General features: G+C 38.8%; 2 protein-coding genes and 1 long non-coding RNA gene across 7 annotated transcripts; 2 read left to right on the top strand and 1 right to left on the bottom strand.

Moving 5' to 3' along the window:
- The first annotated feature begins 2616 nt into the window (after window positions 1-2616).
- Window positions 2617-8305, top strand: hepacama (hepatic and glial cell adhesion molecule a). 2 transcript variants are annotated; one of them, XM_004075417.5, is made up of 7 exons: window positions 2617-2901; window positions 4861-5208; window positions 5316-5597; window positions 6586-6676; window positions 6862-6929; window positions 7003-7073; window positions 7489-8305. In XM_004075417.5, the coding sequence occupies exons 1-7, from the start codon at window positions 2799-2801 to the stop codon at window positions 7855-7857; spliced, it is 1332 nt and encodes a 443-aa protein (XP_004075465.1). In that variant the 5' UTR covers window positions 2617-2798; the 3' UTR covers window positions 7858-8305. The 2 variants fall into 2 exon arrangements, with proteins under 2 accessions (XP_004075465.1, XP_020563944.1); XM_020708285.3 differs by lacking the exon at window positions 6586-6676 and having other exon boundaries at window positions 2618-2901.
- Window positions 8306-9087: 782 nt separating this feature from the next.
- On the bottom strand, window positions 9088-11542 carry LOC105355320 (uncharacterized). Its single transcript, XR_002874518.2, has 4 exons — window positions 11382-11542; window positions 10200-10274; window positions 9837-9890; window positions 9088-9759 (listed from the first exon to the last, which is right to left on the bottom strand). It is a non-coding gene; the product is annotated as an uncharacterized LOC105355320 (long non-coding RNA).
- A 2140-nt stretch (window positions 11543-13682) lies between these two features.
- Window positions 13683-24531, top strand: pde9ac (phosphodiesterase 9ac). Of its 4 annotated transcripts, none has more exons than XM_020708286.3 (19): window positions 13683-13822; window positions 14203-14331; window positions 15328-15398; window positions 15905-15982; window positions 16207-16250; window positions 16340-16394; window positions 16532-16602; window positions 16697-16784; window positions 16866-16947; window positions 17036-17110; window positions 17201-17287; window positions 17427-17531; window positions 17652-17734; window positions 18000-18156; window positions 19235-19348; window positions 20034-20138; window positions 20217-20345; window positions 20433-20528; window positions 22056-24531. In XM_020708286.3, exons 2-19 carry the CDS (start codon window positions 14263-14265, stop codon window positions 22116-22118), a joined length of 1572 nt encoding a protein of 523 aa, XP_020563945.2. In that variant the 5' UTR covers window positions 13683-13822; window positions 14203-14262; the 3' UTR covers window positions 22119-24531. The 4 variants fall into 4 exon arrangements, with proteins under 4 accessions (XP_020563945.2, XP_078786206.1, XP_078786207.1 ...); XM_078930080.1 differs by lacking the exon at window positions 22056-24531 and adding an exon at window positions 21445-21566; XM_078930079.1 differs by having other exon boundaries at window positions 13695-13822; window positions 14165-14331.
- The last annotated feature ends 521 nt before the right edge of the window (window positions 24532-25052 follow it).

Raw genomic sequence — 25052 nt, 5'->3', positions numbered from 1 at the left:
TGCAGGAGCCTTTGTGCTACATAAGTACTTGAACAGTACCTTGTTGAACTTTGGAGTCGTCGTGCTTCAGTGCTAATAAATCCTCCATAAATAGAGTGAAATGTCCTTTTTAAATTTGATGTAAGGGAGTTTTTCCATCCAAACAGAAATCCTAATGTTACTTTAGTTTCATAATTGAATTACTGAGTGTTTTTACACTGTTTATCTGCAAAACAAAAAAAATTGAGTTTAATTGAAGGATGCAGGTTTCCGTAAAACGGACACAATGGTTTCTTACATCAGATATTCCCCTGAATATTTCATACGCAACCAACTGAAAATGCTAGATTCAGTTGCAAAACGCTCTATTACATGAAACCTGCTTTAATTATTATTATTAATTTTTTCAGTGCACAGTTAAAGACTGTGTTTTGCCTTAATCTGGAACCATTTTCAAAGTAATCCCAAACACTTGATCCACCCAGTGGCATGTCTGATTGCTGAAGGTTTTAAAACACCTGCTTCTTTGCAACAGGGCTGTTTAAATAACAAAAAGTGTAACAGAGTTTCATCCTCATTTGGCCAGGCGGTCTTGTTCGCTTTGTGAGAAGCAGGATAGTGCATCTTCAGCCTCCCAGCGCACCCACTCAGCCCACCCACACACATCTGAGCCACACAGCACATGGCACAATCTCAAACTGCACATGTATTCTCTCACAGGAAGAACACGACCCATGCTTCAGCATGCATCTCACTCAAGTTACTCATTCCCACTTGTGCACATACACACATACCACACACACACACACATGCACTCTCTGACGGAGCTGTATCACCAGCTGTAGACACACCAACATCTTGTTAGAAGTGGTTTTGCAAAGCAGGAGCACAGACTTCCTTTTCAGGCTGCCATCTTTTCTCCACCTCTTCTTTATCAACATCCTGCTTAGGTTGGATGTAGACCCATTTCGCCTTTTTTTTTTCTCCTACCCAGTCCCATGAGGGGGTTGGTGGGGCCCACGGCCATGCTCTGCTGTCTCTTTAATGACTGTGGGTGAACAATCAATAAAATGCACACCTCCAAACATAGCACAGCTCCCACCTTTTGCTGTAGATTGAAATACTGACAGTAGGGGATAAAAAGAAACGTTTTCATGGAAATTGTGTTGGAACGTTGATATCAGCATGAAACACATGGTAGCTGAAACACATCATAACATAATATCTTTGCCATTTACAGCATGTTTAGTTGGACCTGCACTATTTTAGGAAAACATCATAGGACAAAACTGCCTCACTTTATCAGTCAAGCAGCTTGTCAGCATGAGGAGATTCTCAGTCTCTGGGGAGATAATTAGAGAAGCATGAGCTAGGACAGACAGCAGGGGGCGCATTTATACTTTTGCCAGTGGTTATTCTGCTGGCTTGGCCTTCATAGGAAGGACTTTTTTTTAAAGTCGGTTTCACCGCTGAGCTATAATGAGAAACTTCAGAACTACTACCTTAAAGCTGCATATACTTCACCTAAAACAGCAGGGTTATGTACATCAGGTTTGTAAAAACATAGAGTGAACTAAGTTAAAAAAAGAAAAAGTGTACATTGTTTGTTTAAAAACGTCATTATAGCTTCTCCGATAAAATATTCACCCAGGTAAACTCTTTAGTTTTTCACTAGAAAAAGTCTGTCTGGCCTGCGACAGACTGCCGACCTGTCCAGGATGTCCCCTGCCTCTGTCCACGAGTGGCTGGGTGGGAAAAGCTCCGGCAGCCTGTGACCCCGAAAGGGACAAAACGGGTTTAGAAGATCAATAAATGAAAGGTCCCTATTGGCTTAAATAGCTTTGGAAGATGAGAGGAATGGGGATGTGCTACTTTTAAAGAGGGCAGAGGTGAAGGGGAAAGGCTAGACTTTGATCGCTTGCTACACTGAAGACGCTGTGCACTGGGAGGACCGATGGCTCCAACAGTCCTTGCAAAGAAGTTTCCTCTGTCTCCAAACGAGATTTGGCAAAGTTGAAAAAGATTTAGGTTCAGATGTATTCTGATGTAACTGGCTCACATGGAAACACAAACTGCAATAAGTGTGTAACACGAGTAGCCTCACTTTTGTTGAGAAAAACTCCGCCTTATTTGTGCTCAATTTAAAAATTCTTATTTTTACTCCTTGAAGATTTTTTTCTCCATATTACAGTTTATGTCAAAACAAGACATCTTTCTTATAGACATTTAGGTTTCTATAAGCTTAATCCTCAACATATCTTCTGCTCCACCTGGAGGACAAGGTAGTCCACTTTGTTGCTTTATTTCTTTGAATGTCCTGCTTTTATTGCTGGGAAGCCATCAAAAAGATTTAGTACAAGGTTTAAGTCAAGAGAGTGGGCATGAGCAAAAGCTTTTATTTGTTCCTTTAAATTAATAGTTGCTTGAGAATTATAACTTTGATGATGTTGGAACAGAGTTTTTGTTGTTTGTTCTGGAATAAAAAAAGACTCTTTTCAAGAAGTCTTGAACTATTCAAGACAAACGGCTGCCTTAAAATAAAATAAAAAACAATCTTTTTCTTTAAGCTACTTCTTAAAGGGCAAAGTTGAGAGGATGTGAGGATCTCATCTACACTACGACTCTGTCTCACACACACACAGTTGGCTGTTGTTGGCTGTGACTGGGGTGCTGTTGGGAGAGTGGGGCTCAGTTCATCCAGGCAGAGGCCAGTGTTGCAGACAGGCAGGCAGCGGAGGGAGTGTTGCACTGCAGAGACGTGCCCAGGGTGGATAAACTATGCTCACTAAGAGGGAGAAAGACTCTGCCCGGGACGCAAAATGAAGGTGGAGAGGAAGCTTTCCTCTACAGGCGACAGTTTTACTGACATTCCTCCTTTGCTGTCACTCTCAGGCCTCTTGTTTCTTCTCCTACTCTTCATTGGTAAGTATCTGTCTAGTCAGCAATAGCATGGACTTCTGGAAGTTTTACAACTTTTTATAACTTGTTAAAATTCTTTTTTTGATTGAACTTGGTGAACGTTTCAGATGTTTCTGCTTTTATTACTCAAGTTGTAAGCTTTCTTCATGGGAAGTACCTTTCACTGAGAGCTGAAATGAGATTGGAGGGGCTATTGAGGCTGTTTAAAGGAGAAGCAAAGGTTAAATGTGACGTCAAAAGAACATTGTGTCAGCCTATGATTGGCTAAATTTGAGGGAAATTGTGATTCAATAAAAGTTCAAAGTTTGATAATGTCTCGTTTGATTTCACATCAAAGAACCTGTTTACCCAACCAGGCCAGATTAGACAGAACCACTGGATCCCGTGTCAATCTCCTGCCTCACCAGTGACAAAGAGTTTCTCTCTCCAACCTCTCTCTCACTCTTTTCAAGGGAGGAAACCAGCCTCAACAATCATGCCCTTTGTCTTATTGCCTTGGCAACCCATGTCAAGCGGACCGAATGGTTACCAAGGCAATGAGGCGATGCCCTGCTAACTGGCTCGCAGCAAAGAATAGTGAACAGTGCACAGTCACTTGCTCACTCCTTTTCTCCCGCTCTCCTCTCTGAGGCTGATCTCTCCATCACTGAGGCTAACAGTGGGATGCCCCCTCAAAGCCAAGCAAATGTTTAGACCTCCATGTGTCCGGCCACAGCTGAGTTATAGGAGCCTCTGCTGTGAACATAATAGCTCTGCTTTGTTTAGTTTCCAAGGCAGGGCCGCCTATAAAGGTACACACGTCGTCCACAACTCACTTGTTTGTGATAACCACGAGGGACCCCGGGTAATAACTGAGGAACACAAATCAGAATTAGTGCAATACAGATTCACAGTAGGTCATGAGGAATTCCTCCAGGGAGAGTTTCTAAGCAACATATTTGTGTTTGAGATGTGAACTGGAAAAACACGGACTGAGTAAAATCGTAGAATAGTAAATACAATGCAGAACTGTCCACTGGAATAGGTAAAAAGTTGCATTTTACACAAAATTTGGAATATAAACAACTTTTTAAGAATTCTTTATGTGAATCTCCAAAGAAAAAAAGTGAAACTAAAGTTAAAAAAAAGTTTATCTTTTAATATATATTGAGCTTTCCTTTCAGATTCCTTGACATTCTTTTTGACCCGAATGGTACTGAAATTGAAAATTAAGAAAAAGCAAAAGGCTGAACTACTGCTTTGCAACTTTACATCACATGAACACAAAAAAAAACAGAAAGAAGGAATGTTAACCCTGTCACCCTAAATTTATTCCCAGTAATTAAAAAAAAAATTGTTTATGCTTTTGCCTTAAAGAAGATGCCACATTAAGATAATTTTGGAACCGAAGGGGGTTGATTCATATTTGCATCAATAGGCAACAATGGGTTAAAAGGAAGTCCTGAAAAATGATCTGAGCAGAAAATCCCTTACTCCATCAAGGTTGATAATAATTTGGATATAATTATTAATTGTGTGCATTCCATTGTTGTTCATTTTTTTGACAACCAGTGAAGTGTGAAGAAAATGAAGCACACAACATTTAGGTCAAATTATGATAAATGTTTCATGTTGTGGTAAAGCATGAGTGTTAAAAATGCAAAAGCAAAAAGAAAAGAGCTACTTTTACTGGAAAATTCTAGTTTAGATTGACTCAGTTTTAGCTAAATTTACAATTTATTTGGGTTTGAGTAAAATTTGTATCAATACAATTATTTGTCAATGCTTTAAAGTTTATATTTGAAAAGAAATCTAGAGATGAATTGAAGAAGATAAATTCTTTAACATACTTCTATGCATCTTTCAATTTCCTCACAGGTTTTGTATGTTTGATTATATTAGTTTTGTTTTTTTTGTGTGCATGATTTCAGAATCTTTCTTGTCAGTTTGTTGTTTTCAGATTCAAATCTTCTCTTTCTACAGGAGGGGTCTCAGGTGTGAACGTGACCAGCCAGACCCAAGTGGTGAGGGGCACGGTGGGCAGGGAGGCCCTCCTGTCAGTGAGTTATTCCAGCGCCAGCTCCGACAAGCCTGTCATCAAGTGGCAGCTCAAGAGGGACAAAGTGAAGCCTGTGACGGTGGTTCAGTCCATCGGAACAGAGATCATAGGGAACCTGAGGCCTGAGTACCGCAATCGCATTGTGTTGTTTGAGAATGGCTCTTTGCTGCTTCACAACCTGCAGCTTTCAGACGAAGGTGCATACGAAGTGGAGATCTCCATCACAGATGACACATTCACAGGGGAGCACTACATTGAGCTAACTGTAGACGGTATGCAAACCTTTTCTCATGTCTTGAATGTCTAAATCAAATGAAAGTAATAGATAGTGGTCATTTACACATTTAAACCCTAAATCCTCTCCCTTTGTCCTCCTCAGTTCCTGTGTCTAAACCTTACATCCAGATGATGGCATCCTCTGTCCTGGAGTACACCGAGCACTTCAACTTGCACTGCTCCCACGACAACGGCACAAAACCCATCTACAGCTGGATGAAGGGAGGCAAGGTGCTGACCAACGACTCGCGCCTGCTGCTTTCGCCCGACCAAAAGGTGCTGACCATCTTGCGCGTCCTGATGTCAGATGACGACGTCTACGCCTGCACGGTGGAGAACTCAATCAGCAGCACCAAGAGCATCCCTGTCAGACTCACAGTCTACAGTAGGTGCATCACTGAGATCCTATTAAATCAATTAGTATGAGAATTTAAAAGGTTTTAATTACTGTAATAAAAAAGTGATTTTTAAACTAAAAAATAATATTTTTGAAAATGATAATATATACCTTTTTTATGTAAAATCAGTATAAAAGTATGAAAGTATGCTCTGTACCAATTTTGACCAATTTCATTTTTTCCCACCAAAAATCAGTAGTTTTGGGGCTTCATTACCTTCGTAAAGTAACATAAAAAATGCAAATACATTGGGTATGAATGCATTGTACATTTCAGTGCTTGGAGAAAAAAAACATCAATTTTCTCTGGCCCGAAGAAGCAATTATAGTCCCATACGGACCAATACACCCCACAAATGCTCGCCTCCTAAAACAATGTTGTTTACAAGAAGTCTGAAGCCCTGCTGTTATTGTATGAGAGTTGGCTCAGAGCCTCTGCTACTGAGCGCCAATGGGGATCCGTGTCAGGCTGGGAGGCAGAGGCGGCCTCATCCAATGGCAGAACAGTTATTCATGAGGAGGGAGAGGGAAACTACAGCAGGTGGAGAGGATGGTTTGCCTAAGTGGACCTCAATAATTCTGACTTCCTTTGTGCTGTACTGTGATGTGATGCATGAACAGACACCTACGGGCTCTCAAGCATGCTCTGACGGCAAGCCTTGAAGTGACTACTCAAATCTCTTAGTTCACTGCTTCCAGCTCATGCCGCCGCATTTCTAAAGTGACAAGCAATGTAAAAATTAAATGAATAAATAAAATAATGTGTTCATGCTCCACTTCCTGGGCCTGTTCTGTCTCTTTAAAGATACAGCTTCATCTCATTTTGAAAGGCGGTATTTTCAAAACATGAGCAAAAAGAAAAAAAATGGGATATTTAAAAATACTATGATAACATGATCAGAAAAATAAAAACTTTATAACAGGTAAAATTGCAGTACAGAGAGTTTAAACATAACTTTTTTTCTCTGTGGTTCAGGAAGAAGCTCGCTATACATCATCCTGTCCACTGGGGGCATTTTCCTTCTAATCACCCTGGTGACTGTGTGTGCCTGTTGGAAACCTTCCAAGTGAGAGCTCCACTTTCATCTCTTCTTCCTTTATTTCACCTTCCCTTTCATTGTCTTTGACATTTCACACAAGAATGTGAGTTGAATTCAAAGTAGCTTCATGTCAGAAGAGGAGAGATGAAGAGTTTTCTAGGTTGAACGTATTTTTTTCTAACTTGTGTTTATGTTTTTCTTTGTTGTAACAGAAAAAAGCACAGACCTGTTCCTCAAAGCGCTCCGGTTTACATGGACCAAAGTGAAAACGGGCATGATGGTAAGCAAAAGTGACCATTTTTTAATGCAACTTTTTGGAAAGTACTCTAAACTTGTCAACACATCTTTTGCAGTTGATGTTGTACCCAAACCAACTACTCTGGGGAGAAGGAGTCCAATGCCCCTGTATGTTCTAAACGAGGATGTGAGTAGTTTCGCAATTATAAAAAGTGTTTTCTGCAAAGAAGAAACACCACCTAATACTTTGTAGATCTGTGTGTGTAAAACTCCAAAAGGTTCCTTTAAAAATGTTTCTGTCAAAGTAAACTGGTATACATCACATCCGTTATGGGTGACAGTAAGGGGTTGGGGTTGCTTTCCCACAACTCAGAAGCGAGATTCTATTGTTGCTATGCAGAAACTATGTCCTAGAAAATTACAGGGTTTTTTTGTATGTGTGTGTGTGTGTGGGGGGGGGGGGCCCTAAAAACAGCATCTTAATAATTAAAAGAGCAGTGGTTTTTAAAGTAGATCAATAGATGATTGGAGTGGGTCTTTAACCGACTGATTTATAGATGAAGTTAGGTGGAGTGGGGTGTAACGTGCGATTATTTTTACAGGAGACGCTGGAGCGTCTGGAAGAAGATTCTGGAACTGCTGTCCTCCAATCAGAAATACTAAGCCCTCCTACCTACGCTCCAGTGCTTCCCCCTGCCTCTAAACGGACTGAGCGGCCGATCTGGTCTGCCCCACGGAGATACCCCCGCAGCCCCTCTCCACTAGCACAACCTCTCCCACACCCACTTCCAGCTCCTCCTTTTTGCCCCATCCGCTCCCCTGTTTGCTCCCCTGCTCACTCCCCAGGCTCATCTCCACGCAGTTTCAGCCCAATAAGAAAAATCCGGCCTCCTGTAGGCATCCCAACCAGTCACCTACCTGTGGAGCCAGAATGTACAGATGAGAATGATCAGACTCCATCACAACACTGATGCCTGCATGTGCAGATGTTAGTTTTCACCTTGTAAAACATATAGTCTGTTACTCTGATGTGAGAATATGTGAAGCAGGAGGGTGAGAGGTTAGTTCACTTTCTGCCAGCTCCCCTTATCCGTCACATCTGTTTCTGTTCTGCACCGTTCTACTGTGTTGGGTTTGATTAAGACCTTTTCAAGGGAAAAAAAAATAAGTCTTTTCAACACAATGTAGTATTTTATGATTATGATATTGCATCAATAGGCAATTTACAGTTGGATATTATGACACACCCCTGTAAATATGTAAGTTTATAGATTTATGGTTAAAAACAATTTGTTTCTGTTAAATAATTAAACCACACTTTATTTTTTACCCCAAAGTAGAGTCACTGTTAAACTCAAAATAATAAAAATGTATGTATCTGGGTATGTATTTTTGTAACAATAAAATCACAGATGTTTATGCTGTGCCTTCATCTCTTTTGATCCTAGTTTAAAATTACCTTTTTTCATTTACCTGTTTTATTTTGGGGATTCTGGACTGCAATACTTCTCTCAACCTATAGGTGTCACCCGAAGCTTTCATAAAGCATTACAGGCCGCTGAGTGGTGTTGAGGTTAACCGACGTCCATAGCCGACTAAGGGTTTTTTATGTGGACGTTTTTTACTTTTTCTTTTTTTCTTTAACAAAATTTATAATATATTAAAACAGCCACCTCACCATGTGTATTTTCACTGAGTGAACTGTAAAATGCACATAGACCAAGTGCAAGGTTTGGGACTCGATCCGGACCCACACTGAAAAAAAAGACCTGTTGGATTGACATAAAAAAATCATGGACAGCGGTTGCGCGCAAAAAAATCATGTTGAACCAATATAATTATTGCTCATAATAAAATCATGTTCTACTGTAATGAATGCTTCTTTGTTTCTGCACCTAATAATTTTACATAAACAAACAAGATTTTATTATGTCATTTACCATAATTTTTTCAAACATTTAAAACACTATTATTTGTTTGAAATTACCTACATAGTTCATTTAATTTATAAATTATTTTAATAAAATTTAAATTGAAAAATAAAATTGCAGATTATTATTTAAAGCAAATACTTTCTTGTGCATTATGAAAATCCAATGAACATATGACACTGAAAACAAATTTCAGATTTAACTTTTTTATTATCTAAACTTGAAAAATATGTTTACAGTGTAGCATAAAATGACAAATCACAATAAATTGGGCTTGCCATTTTTATTAAACAGAAGATAACAGAGCCAAAGCAAACAGCTGGAATCCCTTCTTAGGAAAAAGTTAAACTATTTAAAGGTCATTTTATTCAAAGAGTCGGATCTTTAAGCCTGAAACCTTAGACACCACTTTGCCTTACAACTCTAATACAGTTTTTTTTTGGATTACCTCAAAGGTGTGTGACGGAATGTCCAAGGGAGAGAACCCAAGAGCAGGAAGAACGACCCAAATCCAATAGTTCACTCGAAGGGGCTTTAATGCCAGAGAACCATAACACCAGAGCGTAGAACGAAGACGCTCCGACACAGAAACAAGATCAGACACTGCATAAATAGACAAACCAATCAACATAATACACAACACCTGTGACCAGCGGGAGAGCTCAAGAAGGGAAGGGCCTCCAGGAGATCATAGCAGGAGCAAAGTCACGGCCCCATGACAAGGTGTTTCTGAGATGAGGATGGTAATCAGATTTGTGCTGTAAATAAGGCCAAAAAAGCCTTGGCATCTGCCACTCAGACACTTGGTGGGTCGACCACCACAGCCTGGGAGATGTGGACCACGAGAATGTCCTCTTCCTCACCACTGCCAGTTTCCATTAGGAGGGAAATTCCCACCGTGGTGTCCTCGATTGCCTCCTGGATTGCTGCATGGTCTTCATTCTGAAGAACACAGAAGATATTTGTGTGCACAGTTCACATTTGAAGTTTAGTTAAAGCGTCTAGATTACACAACTCACCTATACTTTGAATAAACCCCTGAACTTGCTTATATTGGCGAGAAGTTCAGCAGTCTGAAATACAAAGAGTCAAAAAATTTTAAATTCACATGAAAACTTTGGAAAAATACAATTCTTACTCTTGGCTCATCAATAAATGTTATAGTTACTGTGTTAACAAAATCATTATATCCTTAGTGTCATGTTAACAGAGGTAGTGGGATAACTGATCAATCATCAATTTCATTATTTATTATGTATGTATCTCTCTACATAAAAGGTGTGTGTAAAGAGTAGGGCTGGCAATCTTGGTTACCTCCCGATTCGATGACAATCCAGGAGACAATAATTCCAATAATATATAGTAAATGCATGGTGACCCACCTGACTCAGTGAAGACTGGAGCATGGAGCCCAGCATGATCAGGGAGGAGCAGTTGGAAGTGTTGTGTGATGAGCTCTGTAATCAGGACGGAGGTTTATTAGTTACATTTCAAATAAATATAGAGAGTGAGACTTCCACAGCTTTGTTGTATCATTTTAATAACTAAACATGCATTGGTTTGAAATAAATAGCTGCAAAAATATTCTGAAGAAATTAGACCAGAAAGAACATTAGACACCTCCTCCCCCCACAGGATTCAAACCACGCTTGTGAGAACCCGCGAATTTTGAAATGGAAACTGCAAAACTAAACTAGCAGATCGGGAGTGGATAATCCCCCCCCACCCATAAAGGATTCCCATATGAATTTATCACAAATGGGAGGAATATGTGAAGTAGGATTACAGACATTATTATAAGGCAGTCAACTTTTTACTACACATTTTACACTTGTTCCAAAAGGACATGAATATTTTCACTCAATTAAACTCTCAAAGCTAAAATAAAAAATATGTTCAGCATCATAGAATGAAAACAAAGCTCTGATTGAAACCAAAGATTTATGTAAACTGGACACACCAAACGCATTCTGTGCACGAGACGCGCACGGAGAATGATTGACAGCTGACTGAGACAGAAGTGCGGTGCTGTTTGCTGGTCAAATAATGCTGTCCTTAAACTAGCTCATGGTGGAACGGTATGGAAAAACTATATAATGACAATAGTAATGATAGCTTCTCACATTTTCCTTCAATTTCGGTCTCCACAACGCAGAATTTAGCAAAAAGAAATCCACTTAGTGACGATGAAAATTCCCCTGGCAGAGTTTCTGCCTGTGGAAAAAAAACGCCGTGCCCGCCAGCGCCCACTGCCCTCTGTCAAAAGCGAATTCCTACGGCATAACTACTCACCACTCTTCCCCGTACATCATTTGAAATCACCGCGTTTACAGCTGAATCTGCCTGCGACGTGAAAGTACAATTTACCGCGCACACACACCTCCCCCCTACCTGCCGTCCGAGGGCTGCGGCCGGCAGGGACAAAAGTGGCGCGCAGAGCCTTAACTTTGATAACTACGACAAAAGTGGATTACAAAGCTCTTCCCCGTGGAAAAAAATAACACTAATGATACATTTACGCCTTCCACTTTCTTAAATTAATTTGTTAGAGTAAATTAACTTACCTTTTTTAAGTTCCTCCAGCCAGAGCAGGTGCTTGTAGCTTCTCTAAAATGGCTGACTGCAAAGTTTCCCCTCCTGGAATGCTTCTTCACCGATGGGGTTTACTTATCCAAAATTAAGGGGCAAAGGATCAAGCATAACTATTTCATGTTTTGTCAACATGATTTAAATATATAAAAGTAACTCAGCAAGAAATTATGTGTGATTTTCAAGATTATATTATGTTTCGAAGGTAAACATAATTTGTTCATATTAAACAAACATGTTTACTATTTGTAAATTGAACAACCCCACTTTTCCCGTTTTTTCAGTGCATGGACCTTTCCACTCTGAATACACCCTAAAGGCCTGTTCACACCGGGACGAATTTCGCCGGCGATTTTCGCCGACGTTTAACGCCTCGTGACTAAACAAAGGGCACCAATGAGAGTGTGCACACAGACGCGAAAAAACGCCAGGCGTCGAAGCGTCAAAAAAAAAAAACGCCTCGGGTTCGTTTTTTTTTTTCGACGCATCGCGTCGAAATCTACTCGACCAATGAGATTGGCGCTTTTGCACACGTGTCTGGAGCTTCTGAAGTTACAGTAAAACACAACTTGGGGGCGCTCAAACACAAAACCGCCTTGCTGAGCACACATACCAGCGAAGAAGATAGACGCCAAGTAGCGTCTACACTGCCGCGAAGAAATAATGAAGGACATTCTACAATATCCCCGAACCAAGCACCAGTTGGAGCTACTGGTGCTTGAAATATTCATGTTTTCTTTGTTTGATTCTGACAATCACGTAAATACTTGCTCTCTTCTTCTGAGTGAAAAGCGACTTTAAGAAGCGTAAAGTTGCGCAGCGCCACCTTGTGTACAGGAGCATTTCTGTTTACATTAAGCGCCATCTAATGTCAGGGAATGAAATTGCATGGTCGCTCGGCTCATCGTCAGCGAAAATCGCCTGGGTGTGAACACAAAAAACGTGGCGAAAAACGCTGGCGAATAACGCCTGGCGAATATTCGTCCCGGTGTGTACGGGCCTTAAGAAGAAAGAATACCCTGGTCAAATCCAGAATCCTGGCTATGTCTTTTCAGTGCAAAGTTTGCATGTTACCTGAGTATTTGTGGGTTTTGTTTCATGCGTTTTTTTTTAAATCACAATTGCCACTTAGGTTAATGTGTTTAATCCAGTGCTATGTCTTTGCCTTGAATCCACTGGGATAAGCTCCAGCAACCTTGTGACCCTGCACAAGCAGGAATAGAAGCCAAAAGGAGGGATTTCCAAAATGTACAACACAACTGTAGGTATATTACCTTGAGATGATCTGAAAAAAAAAAGTCCCCCAAAGAGTACTTTGAGTTAAGTGTAAGTATAAAGATACAATTGAAAGCACACATAAAGTGTCTCCATCCCGAGCATAAAAAGATCCCATCAGAAGCACAGCTGGGTGCCTTTTGAAATAAAAATCTGCATAAATGTAATCAACTTGTCTTTTTATCTTCTATCACTGAAAGTGTGAATCTAATGATTATGCAACCAAATGTGGTCCTCCCGGTTTGATCTTGTTGCCGTTGTCTTCATTCACAGTCGCACAGACTCATGAATAATCCTGGATCCCTGCCCACTCACATAACAGCAGGCAAGCAAAATCCAGAATCATTCATGCTTTCCAACAAGACAAAAAGGTAATAAAAGTGGGTCATTCTTACCTTGCTCCCAATGACACATGGTCCTACGTTCTGTCCGGTCATGTTCCACGTTTTCTCCAGGGTTGCAGAAGATCGTGGAAATGTGGGAAGTAATTAGACTCTTGGGAATGGCATCACAACTGAGAGTAAAAAAAAAAAAAATATTGAGTGTGTTGGTGTACCACAAGTGGGTGTGGAGGAGTCCAAATTGTATTAAATTGAGACGATGTATGATCCTTTTTACATGAAATTACATCCTTTTGTGGCCTTGTTATGCCTCTAGAAATATCGTGTTAACCCTAACTTGTACGTGTAAATTTTTCAGTTGAATAAAGTGACTGTCTTGTAGGAAAACATTTCATTTTGTCACTTTTATCTTACGAACTGATATTTATATTGTCCGCCTTTAAGGCATATTTGAGATTTCAATTGTAACCTAATATGTTCAGAAATAACATATCTTACCATCCATTCTCATTGTTAAAGTGTTACAGATAAAGCTTCTGTCATCATAGGAGATTTTCCCTTTTTCTGCACATAACAAGTGCCATAGCAACCACTGTGGGGTTTATATGTTGTCACCAGTACTCCAGATCTATCACATGGCCTTCATGACCAGGTACATCACTCATAACCATCCTCTCCTCCCCACAGATTTCAATTTGCATGGGCTTATCTAAGCTTCTGTGTGTGAGTGAGTCAGCTGCACTCTCAGCACCCAGGACATCACTTCCAGTCATTGCGGGGGACGACGCATCGCTGATATTGTGAGTTGAACAACAGATGCACTGACACTTTCCAATATTTTTCTGTGTATATATTAGAAAAAAACTTTTTTAAGTGGGAGAGATGTTTTTTTTTTCATATTGAGGAGACATAATGTAATGTTACACTTGTAAATAGTTGCAGACAACAAAAGTTAAGTTAAGTTAATGTCTTATACTTTTACATTTTTACATAAGCATTCTCTACTTTTGCATGTTCGTTGGAACCAGAAACTGTTGCGGATGGTTTTTTTTTTCTGCTATATTAATGTTTGAAAATGCTTTTCATTTCACATACATAATTGTCTCTAATAGCATGATGTCATTCATGGTTTTACTAAGCAGAACCCTGCTAAGTAAAATCCTGGCTGTTGGCTCTTTAGATTTAGCAAAGTTTCAAACCATAACCTTGGTGGGTGCTCTGGGAGAAGAGGCAGACTACTATGGGCTCCAGCTCCTCCTGTTACGCCCCCAGAACCATTTACCTTGATGTAAATGGAAGAATGCAAAAGGTGTGTCTTTATTTGGAATTGCTATATTTTTATGTTTCATTTTAATAAATTTTTTGATAGCTTCCTTTCTATTCATTTTAAGTTCACTGAAATCTTTAAATAAGGTAATGTTTTTTTTTTCTGCTTAGCAATGTGTGTTTTTGGTTTAAATATCACTTAGATAGATAGGAAAGACTTCAGCTTAATAGTAATGAGTGGCATAATTTAAACTAACAGGACTGCAGTGATTGTGAAATGACATTTAAAACTGTGTGCCACACGTCCAGAATAAACCTATTTGTTTACATGAACTATGCAGGTAAAAATAAAAAAAGCGATAATTAATTACTTTTTTGGTTTGTTTGTTTGATGATCCAAACCATTTTTTTCAACTTCTATGAGTTTGGTAGTAAATTAAAATTGTTTGAGAGGTTTTGAGAAATAATCTGAGTGTGTATTTACATAAAACCTAATTGCAAAATGAACTCCAAACAAGCATGACAATAATGAAGCCTTTCTATTTCCATATCCAAGACGGAACAGCAGCTTTTCCCTGTAGAATATCCCCACCTGAGCTGGAGCTAAAATTGGGTTAGTCTTACAGGTGTTACTGACAGAAGCAAACACCTCCTTGTAAAATGCTTAAAGCACCTTTCATTTCTTTAAGACATGGTATAATTGGACCATTGGAAAAAAAAACAAATATACAGCTGATTGCTCACAGAGTAAGAACAGCAGACGCATAAGCTTTAGTGTCATGCAAGTGGAGCTCTTGCTGATCTGATGATAGAGTGTGTTTCAAGTAGAGGGCTGCAGATGACACTGCAGTGAGCCTTCCAGCTGGACCGATTTATTTGTTAGAAATATATATTTGTGATAAATGAAAATGTTTGCATAACATATGAAAGCCTCATGAATTATATTTGAACTATACAGATGACAAAGTATTGAGAATAAAAAGGTAGTGGAGCCTATGTATTCTTACCAATCAATAAAAGAACACTTTTTATATTTCAGGTGTTGTTCAGTCGGCACTGCAATTCGTGTGACATCAAAGAGCTTCTATGTTCCTCATCCAATATTCCCAGGTTTGTTTTGATTTTTTTGTTGTTTTTTTTGTCTTTGCTTTACATTTACGTCGCTTTGGAAAACTGCAGCAAAAATACAAATGAAGGTTAAGAAACACAGTGAATGTGATGAATATCGAACACGTCTCACAGTGATCAAAAGGACAGGCTGCATTAGCAGGGCACATCAAAGAAAGCAACGATGAATGACAAAAGCAGCATTTTGTGCTTTCCCCCAGTATCCTGTGCTTTCACCAGTGAAAAGAACTTTAGTCGAAACAAGCAGCAGGGGACATGTAAATCAGAGTGGAACACAGGCAAACACACATCAACCTGAGTGTAATGAAGACCAAACTGTAAATGTGCTGTTTGTTGTTTGGGACAAGCCTAACTTTAAGCCATGCAAACACAAAAACCTTTTTCAAAAATAAAAATATATCTGCAGATTAGTAAAAATAAAAATAAAGTAAACAGTGGATATGGGTAGAAATTAGATCGAATGACCAAAAGACATGCTCTGACTACAGGAATACGGCCATCACACTTGTGGGTCCAGAAGGTGCAATGGTCTCCATCGATCCTACCATGCCTGCCAACTCTCCAAAGTAACATACAAACGTTTTATTTTTGTGTTGCTTGTTAAATCTAAAGTTACAAGTCTCCAACATATCTTATTTTTAGTTAGTTAGTTACCTTTATTATTGATATTTAAATGGTGTGGTTCCTATTTTCTTTTCTTTTTTCTCATGTGAAAGTGCACATCTTTGTAAGGAGACAACAAAAGAGATCATTTGTAATTCTAATGAATGATCATTTGATTCTTTCACAGCTCTTTGTATAAAGTTGTCCCTTTGTCTACCGCTCAGCCTGGAGGTAGAGTTTCTTCTGCTTTTTCTTCTCCATAATAAAGTCTTACAATGTAACAAGGTTCAAAGTCAGGGTTTTTTTGTGTGTGTTCGCAGACAAGGAAGACCTGGTTGAGAATGTGCTGTCCCAGGTGGCCGAGCAGTTCAGCAGGTAACACCTTTTTATGTTATGACTTAAGCCCTCCTCTTAGTCACGCAGTCTGCTCTCACAAAGTCGACTCTTGGGAGGTCAGTCATACACAAAAATTTCCCAGTAATCCATTTTCATGTTTTGCTTTTCCCTGATAGAGCTTTTCAGATTAAGGAGCTGAAGACTGAGGTCATCAACAGACTGGCAGTGTTGGAGAAGAGAGTGGAACGTGAGTGCTGCAGACAGCGGAACACACCACAGCAGAACCATTATAACCAAATATGTCTTAAACATCAATGCATTGTTTATTTGTGTTTTTTTAGTGGAGGGTCTGAAAGTTGTGGAAATTGAGAAGTGCAAAAACGATCTGAGGAAACTTCAAGATGAGATGAGCACGAAACACGGTGGCAGGTGACATGAAGTCCCTCATGGAGTTGAATCCTGTACATCACAACATAATGACTTTTTTTAAGGTGTCTGTTGCCATCACAGGGTAAACTGTCCCTGCAAATCAACCCTCTTAGACGATGGCAGGAAGGTCACTCCAAGAAGAGATGTCCCCAGTTATCCAAAGGTATCTGAGACACATACAGCTGTGGAGACTTCTCAGTTCTTTAAATTCTTTCAGTGTTCTAATGACTATACTGTTGTGGAACATATAGTACACACTCTCTCAGGAGACCATTGATGCGTTAAAGAAGCCAACATTTGATGTCTGGCATTGGGAACACAATGAGGTTTGTTGATCTTCATCATCTATTACTACTCTGTACCATCCATGTGACCAAATGTTGGCTTTATTTCTTTCTTTGTCTTTGCGGCGGTAGATGCTGAGTTGTCTGGAGTACATGTACCACGACTTGGGCCTAGTGAAGGAATTTAACATGAACCCCATCACACTGAAGCGCTGGCTGGTATGGTTGCACTGCAATTAGTTTAGTTTCACCAAAACTACAGTTGTGCTACCATAAAGGAGTGGCAGACCTAATTTTAAAAAAATGTAATAAAGAGTTTCTAATAAAAAGATAAAATGGGTAATTATCTGTCTTACAGTTGGCAATTCAGGAGAACTACCGCAACAACCCCTTCCATAACTTTCGCCACTGCTTCTGTGTTAGTCAAATGATGTATGGCATGATCCACCTCTGCAACCTGCAGGTATTGGGCCAACTTTTTTATGTGTATGAATGCTTCTTTAGGGTATTATTCATCTGAATGATCCACACCTTCTGCCCAAGGTAAGTTCTGCTTGTCCTGACAGTACCTCTCCTTGTTCAGGAGAAGCTGACTCTCACAAATCTGGGAATTTTAATGACAGCTGCAGTGTGCCATGACCTGGACCACCCTGGTTACAACAACACGTAAGATTCACTATTCTATTCGCAAAAGTGTTGAGAGGCACAGCAGTGCGAAGGCCTATTGACCCCCTATTGTTGTTGATGAACTGTGAAACTAGTTCAGCTTCAATCGAGATCAGGTATGAAAACAAGCTGATTGAGATAATCGTGTTGTTTTTGGATGGGCTTCAAGCTGGTGAGAACCCCTCTTATCAGTAGAAAATCCCAGAGAATGGACTATCTAGCCATCTTCAAGCCATCCATTTAAACGCTGTCGTCCATCTATCAGGTACCAAATCAATGCTCGGACAGAGCTGGCAGTACGCTACAACGACATCTCCCCCCTGGAGAACCATCACTGTGCCGTGGCCTTTCAGATACTTTCTCTTCCTGAGTGTAACATCTTTGCCAACGTGGATCCAGAAGCGTTCAAAAAGATCCGCCAGGTGGGATGTGAAATCTCCAATGTTTTACTAGATGTGGCATTACATGCCCTGGCTATTCAGTGTCATCATTTTATCTTGAAGGCACTCTACTTAGAGGGCTAAAAATTTAAATTGCCTTTTCGTGACAGCCAGAGTCACCTTTGGACTAGATGATTCAAATGCACATGTACTGTATATCTTTTTGTTTGAATTCACAACTTTAAATTTCAGAAATATAAAATAACTAATACTGAAATTATGAACAACTCAATCTTTGCAAATATTTAAACTTTATTGTTGATGTTCAGAATCTAGAACTACCTTTATACCTGTTTCTTGACAAGCTAAAACCTTTTGTTTACCTTTTTTTATTACAAAGATACTACCTTTATGTTCTTAAAGTTTTTTAGCTCACAATTTGGTTGCATTTTCTTTGACACATCTGGCTTTTTACCTCTTTTTTTAATTGACATTTTAGTACTTAATGACTAAAAAAAAATCATGTTAAAAACTCAGAAATGTAAAATATACCATATTTTCCAAACTGTAGGGCAGAAAATGCTAATTCGCAACCTTGATAGTAACATGTAAAAAAAAAAAACAGTCCAATACAGATGCACTTTAGCCGCGCTAGTGTATTTCAAAAACCTGTAACTCCCGACCTTGTTTGGAAAATGTAAAAAAAAACCACAGATACAGCTAAAACAAACGTACCTGTGACTTTACTAACCCCCAACCTTGTTAGTACCACATGAGCAAACAGGCTGATATTCTGACACATTGTCTCAAAATTGTTTCGACAGCAGTAAACACAACCAGAATTAATCCATATTTAAGGTGCTCTGGAGAAGGCACACATTCATTTTTTGAAAAAAATTAAGGCTTTTATGTGCACCTTATAGTGTGGAAAATACATAATCAGAATGGGTGCTAAATATGATGAAAAATTCAGACTTTTATTTTTGCAATATTAGTCTTAGTCCACTGATTTGAAGAAGAATGGATTTCTTGTAGCTAAGGCTGACAGGACATGGAATTTCTTTGGTGATTTCAAAACTTCTTTGATTGCCAAAAAAATGTGATACTTTTGTGTTTCCAGGGAATAATCACTCTCATTCTGGCCACCGACATGGCCAGACACGGGGAAATACTTGAGACTTTTAAGCTAAATGTGGATCACTTTGACTTCACCAATGAAGAGCACGTGGCAAGTGTATGTACACGTTTTGCTTGCAAAGTTGAGTTCAACTCAATTTTATTTATGTAGTACAATATTAAAACATAGTTGTCTCAATGGGCTTCATACTGGTAATTATATAAGAACATGAAATCAGTTAGAGAATACAACATGTAATTGCTAAACTAAACTATATAGACTAAGCTAAACTTAACATCCCTGCCCTTAGACCCTCCTTCTCGGTAAAGAAAAAAAAGCGAAACCTCAGGGATGTCCATATGAAGGGGGGATCGTCTTCCAGGATGGAGAGGCGATGTACCAGAACTCTTAGAGCAGAATTGGCTTATCTAACACTACACTACATGTTTGAATAGCAGATTGGCTTCATCCAGATAGAATTCGAGGAGCGTCAGGGGCGCGAGACGAGCCAGAGGCGAGGTCCACGGCCAGGTAGAAAATTACAGACGAGCCAACTTGATTCTGGAATCGCTCCCGCTCCTCCATCAATCACACTGCACCAAACAGAGGCATGGAGAACTAAATAATAAATAAATGATCAAGAATAGAGGAGAGAAGAATTAAATGAGAATAGAGGACAGAACCCCAGTGCACCAAATCCATGTCAGAGCCTTACTAAATAGGCTAGATAGGGTTTGTTTTCTTTAATCGTCTGCTTGCAAGCATATTAAATGTTTATTTACACTTATCTGTGCGTTTTCAGCTTAAAACGGTTATGATCAAGTGCTGTGATATTTCAAACGAGGTGAGACCAGCCGAGGTTGCTGAGCCATGGGTGGACTGTTTGCTGGAAGAGTATTTCATGCAGGTAACTCACATTAACCACGAGTGTCAGCTTGAAGAAAAAGCTGAGAATACTGACTGGATGGTGCTGTGGTCATTTAAGAGCGACAGGGAGAAGTCCGAGGGCCTCCCAGTGGCCCCTTTCATGGACAGAGATAAAGTCACCAAACCCACTGCACAGATTGGATTCATCAAGTTTGTGCTGATTCCCATGTTTGAGACAGTCATGAAGGTAGATTCATGTTACTACCACCATTTTTCACTGAGAGACACTATTTAATGCAATTAACTAATGTTTATTGTGTTATTTTTGTTTCAGCTTTTTCCTCAAATAGAGGAGATCATGGTTCAGCCTTTAAGAGACTCCCGTGACCACTATGAGGAGCTGAAGCAGCTTGAAGACGCCATATCAGAGGTAAGACTAAGCTTAGCTTAAGGTAAAAAAACTAAGCTTAAAATTGCATTTCTGTGTATTTCTCTATTCAAGTCATTGTAAATCAGGAGCTGATGATCAAGGATTGTATTTGTTATGTAGAAAATACTCTGGGCGAACCACAAAATCCCTGCTCCACTCCATTCCCTTGTAGACAATTAGATCCATGTACACCAACAGTCTCACCCGCAACGCAGAGGCAAATTTCTAAAGAACTCCTGCCGCTCCGCTGAAACCCTGGAAAACAACAGTTTTTTATTTTTTTGATTTTGGCCTAAAATGGCTTAATCATAAGTAAAAAACCACTGGAAACGCTTTTACAATAGATCAAAAGACAATCAGTGTGGGACTTTAAGCATTAACATAGCTTTTTTAAACTAGTGTGGAGCATTTAAAAGTGTTTATTGGCAAAAACACAATGTCGTGTTGAGGTATTGGAGTGAAATTGCATGACAACATAGTCCTCCCACCACAAGAACCAAGAACAGGCAGAGCACACCAAACCAAAGGGTTGCTTGTGGCTGCTTCGCAGCAGCAGTAATTCATCACTCACACTCTTGAGTGGGTGTGGAGGTGTTGGTTTTGCTGTGCGACAGTAAAGCTGGAAGTAAATCACAATGTTACAAAACATTGAAAACTGAGCATTCCGACTACAGAGCTACAAAGACTGCCTTTTTCACAGGAAACTATCACTATTTGTTCACTGCGCCGCGGAAAGGTTGATATACAAACACAAATGACAGCACTTGCTAACATTAAGTCTTTTATTCAATGAGGCCCAGAAGAAAAAACTGAAAATATGTCATTAGGCTGGAAGAAGATGTAAGCTCTGCTGTGAGTGCAGTTGTATCTGCGTAAGTAAAAGCAAGCCACTCTCTGGTTGTGTTCTTGTGTCTAGTGAGTGTTACAAGTGGTCCGTGTCTCCCGCTTCCCACACCAGCTCGCCTTCCCACTCGACTTTTCTGTCTATGAAAACAAAAGTCTTGGTATGTGCAGCTATTTCATCACTTTGAATTCACCCTTTAAATTAGCACAAGCTTCACATAAATCCTCCTTTGTGGGTTTGCTTTGCAGAATAAGTCAACGATGATAGTATGTTGCTTTGCAAAAGTGGAAAAGCACCAAAAACTGACAGTACTGAAAAAAATTAGTAGTTTTAATTTGATGGGGAAAAAGAATTAGTCTAATTTTGGTGAACGCAAACTGATGAAAAAGTTGTTCCTATGATCTTTTTAACACATCAAACTTTTCTTGTTTAATTTTTTTTTTTTTTTTACAGTTATGAACTGCATTTTACAGACAAGGAGCTTAAACCTTCAAAAAATGCAGTTCTTCGTCTTAGACTTTTCCCAAAGATAAATCTGCATTTCCTGGTGCAGTAGCAGTAGTTCTTACCTTTTTTTCAGTTTTCGATGATTCTTCAATCACCGTAGTTGTATAAAACGTTTGTTTCAACTTCTCTCTTTGACTGTCCTGCTGCTTATTTAGACTCTTTTTTTTTTTTTGCAGGAATCACCATTTATGATTAAACTCAAGAAAGACTTTGAGAAAACAAGAATGAAGCCCCAGTGAAGACAACTGCAAAAGGATGGACAAGATGTTAAAAAAAAAGAAAAAAAAAAACTAAAGACTAAAGAGAGCAAACTGGAATGAATTTCAGCTTTCATCTCAATTTTCTTTCCTGAATGTCACTAAATAGACCTGTATTATTTTGTATATAATGTTTATTTTCCTTTAAAATTTTTGTTTGGGTTTTATTCATTTGTGCATTTATTTATTCATTTATTTATATTTGTAATAGTATTAATTACTTAGTTCCTATGGAAAGAAAAATCTACTTTTAAATATTTGGTTATACTCTACTTAAAAAAAGTCATCCTTTTTATGACATAACACTATGTAGTCTCAAAGTAAATTAAATATAGCATAGGATGTTCTCTGAAATTGTTCTGAAAGCTCACATTTCAAAAACTGGTTGTTTAATGTATGATGTCCTCTGAGTCTGTATATGCAGTTGAATGTCTGTTGGAACCTCTGATTTGATTATATTGTTTTCAGGGCGCAAGAATTTCTGGTCATTTTCATCTGTAAATGATACTTTCCCTTAAGCATTTGCAAATAACAACACCTGGTTATTATAAAAAGCTTTTCTTCTATAAATTTAGTGTATAGGGAGAATAGGGATGTGTGTTTAACGTAGGTATCGGTTGAATTGTAAACACTTTTAACCTTAACATTCCATAGGATGATCTCTGTGATGTAGTCTAAAGTTAAAAAAATATTTTATCAACTAAAATCAAAGTAGAAAAAATGGGAAATATATCTGCTGTGAGTTTGTACTTTATCTTTGTTCGATAAACTCCACAGATTTAAGACAAAGACACAAAGGAAAACATGGTAAAATGAAAGGAAACTATGTGTGGTTTCATGCATCTGCAGCTAAATGGACCCATGGATTATAGCACCATACCTTTCATCACATCTCACTAGAAATATAAATTCCTGTGTGTGTTGTATTACTATGGAGCACAACACATGATGGAGTATGTCTACTACCCAACTTAAGCCATTTAGTTGCCATATTGAACAACCTTTCTGACCACCACCCCTCACTCCCCAGCCACTGTATTTTTTATTATTTTTTTTTTGTAAATGTGACAAAATCTAGGAAGGTTTTCTAAAGTCATTGTTTGACTTGGTGATGTATTTGTTGCCTACCCAAACGTAGGACAATTTAGCAGCTGCTCTTCATTTAACACTAAATAGACCCTTTAACACCAGAGCTTTAACTCCCGCGTTGACATTCCTTTGACTACCGTAACTCTTAAACCGTTTATGCTACTAATGTCATTCCAGCGGATTCAGATGCAGAGAAAAGCATCTTTGCGTTGATATGCAACACTTTACAGTAGTGAAGTGCTCATGCAAGCAATGTAAATCAGCTGATTCTGTCGCGGAGAAAAACGGGTTTGCATCAATGTTGATTGCAGAAACAGTTGAAGAGTTACGGTATGTCAAAGCAATGTTAAAGGTTTCAAATATGCATAGTAAAAAAAGATGGATTTGACCTCACAAAAGTATTACCAACATATTTACAGAAACCAGCGCCAACATATTACGGTACTTTTACTAAATTAGCATTAGATTACTCCACATCAAAATATGGAACTGAAAGACAACCCTATACTATTCTTTTCTTAAAAATGCTGGGCATAGAAAAGAGAAAATATTTCAATAACCTGTCAAGTAAAACTGGTTTGTTTTATAAAATGACTTCTTCTTTTTTGCCATATGAGATCCGTTATGGTCCCATCTATTTTAGTGAAACTATTTTTGTTGCTTTCCCAATGAAGAAAAAAAAAATCTTGTGTAAGTAAAACACACAAGACTGTACATGCACAAGGTTAGCATTACCAAACCTTCTTCACTGTCAGAAAAACAAATCTACCCTAACTACTGTTGCATATTTACATATACAAAGGCAAAGCAGCATTTTCATGTCAGCTAAAAGCTCCTTCAAACACTGTTTTGCATTCATTTATAATGTTTTCAATCAAGCTTTTGATTGATTGATATTTTATTGCCACATTTTAGTCTGAAGTTAGATTACAGGGAGCAGTATGTGGAATTATCTATATTTAAGTGCTATCCAAAGGTGCCACTTATTCTTCTCCTATACGCACGCACCCACAAGCACGCACAAACAAGCACGCACTCACCTCTGCTCTAACAACTTCCCTGTTAACCATATCCGATGGTGGTAAAATTCCTTCGGCAACTCCCCAATTTTTTTGTGACTGTTTTTTTTTCCCAACAGGTTGTAAATTATTTTGTTATCACATCTCCAGCAAGTCTCATCAGCGCCAAATGAATACCACCTGCATGGCTCTAATGAAACCACGCAGCCAGTTATGTAGCAAAATTTATGATCTCTATTTAAAGTCACTTTTTTTCCTCTCAAACTTTAATAAATCTTTTTAATTCACTTTTTTCCCCAGACCTTATGTTTTTTTTTCTGCAGCAATGTTGATGACAATCTCAGAGTAACAAAAATGAAAGCGCAACTGTTCTTGATGAGATTAAAGAAGCAAACAAATTTATTTTTGTGCGTCCTGTCTGAATGAAAGCAATTAGCAGTCTTTGAATCATGGTTCTTTAGCATTGCGTGAAAAAATGTATTCAAATACAGAATGAACCTGCAGGAATGCGCTGATTGAACAATACAGTGTCTTATCAGGCTAGTGTTTGCATTCTGCCGCATGTCTGCTGATTTAAGATGCCATACACAAAAGGTTCAATGGTTACAAGTCAAGACAGCGTGCAGAATTTAAGACGTATTTAGGTCTTAAATATGAAGATCTCCTTCAGACGTTTTACTTTAATCTTTATGATAACCATCTTACGGCATAATGTCAGAACGAGGCTCTTTAGATTTATCACGCTGTGTTTCCTTGACCCAGTCTGTAATTTCGCTTCATGTTTTTTGTGAGATCAGCACTAAATTAC

This window comes from Oryzias latipes, chromosome 13 (assembly GCF_053564925.1).
Source record: "Oryzias latipes strain Hd-rR chromosome 13, Olatipes_Hd-rR_3.1".
NCBI lineage: Eukaryota > Metazoa > Chordata > Actinopteri > Beloniformes > Adrianichthyidae > Oryzias > Oryzias latipes.
This window is presented reverse-complemented; position numbering and strand designations above follow the sequence as displayed.

Excerpts from the sequence above, each read along its gene's own strand:
- hepacama (XM_004075417.5), top strand. The coding sequence starts at position 2,799 with ATGAAGGTGGAGAGGAAGCTTTCCTCTACAGGCGACAGTTTTACTGAC. Across the intron at positions 5,209-5,315 it reads CATTGAGCTAACTGTAGACG|TTCCTGTGTCTAAACCTTAC; the intron begins GTATGCAAACCT and ends TGTCCTCCTCAG. Across the intron at positions 5,598-6,585 it reads TGTCAGACTCACAGTCTACA|GAAGAAGCTCGCTATACATC; the intron begins GTAGGTGCATCA and ends TCTGTGGTTCAG.
- pde9ac (XM_020708286.3), top strand. The coding sequence starts at position 14,263 with ATGGGCTCCAGCTCCTCCTGTTACGCCCCCAGAACCATTTACCTTGAT. Across the intron at positions 19,349-20,033 it reads ATGAAGAGCACGTGGCAAGT|CTTAAAACGGTTATGATCAA; the intron begins GTATGTACACGT and ends GTGCGTTTTCAG. Across the intron at positions 20,346-20,432 it reads TGTTTGAGACAGTCATGAAG|CTTTTTCCTCAAATAGAGGA; the intron begins GTAGATTCATGT and ends TTTTTGTTTCAG.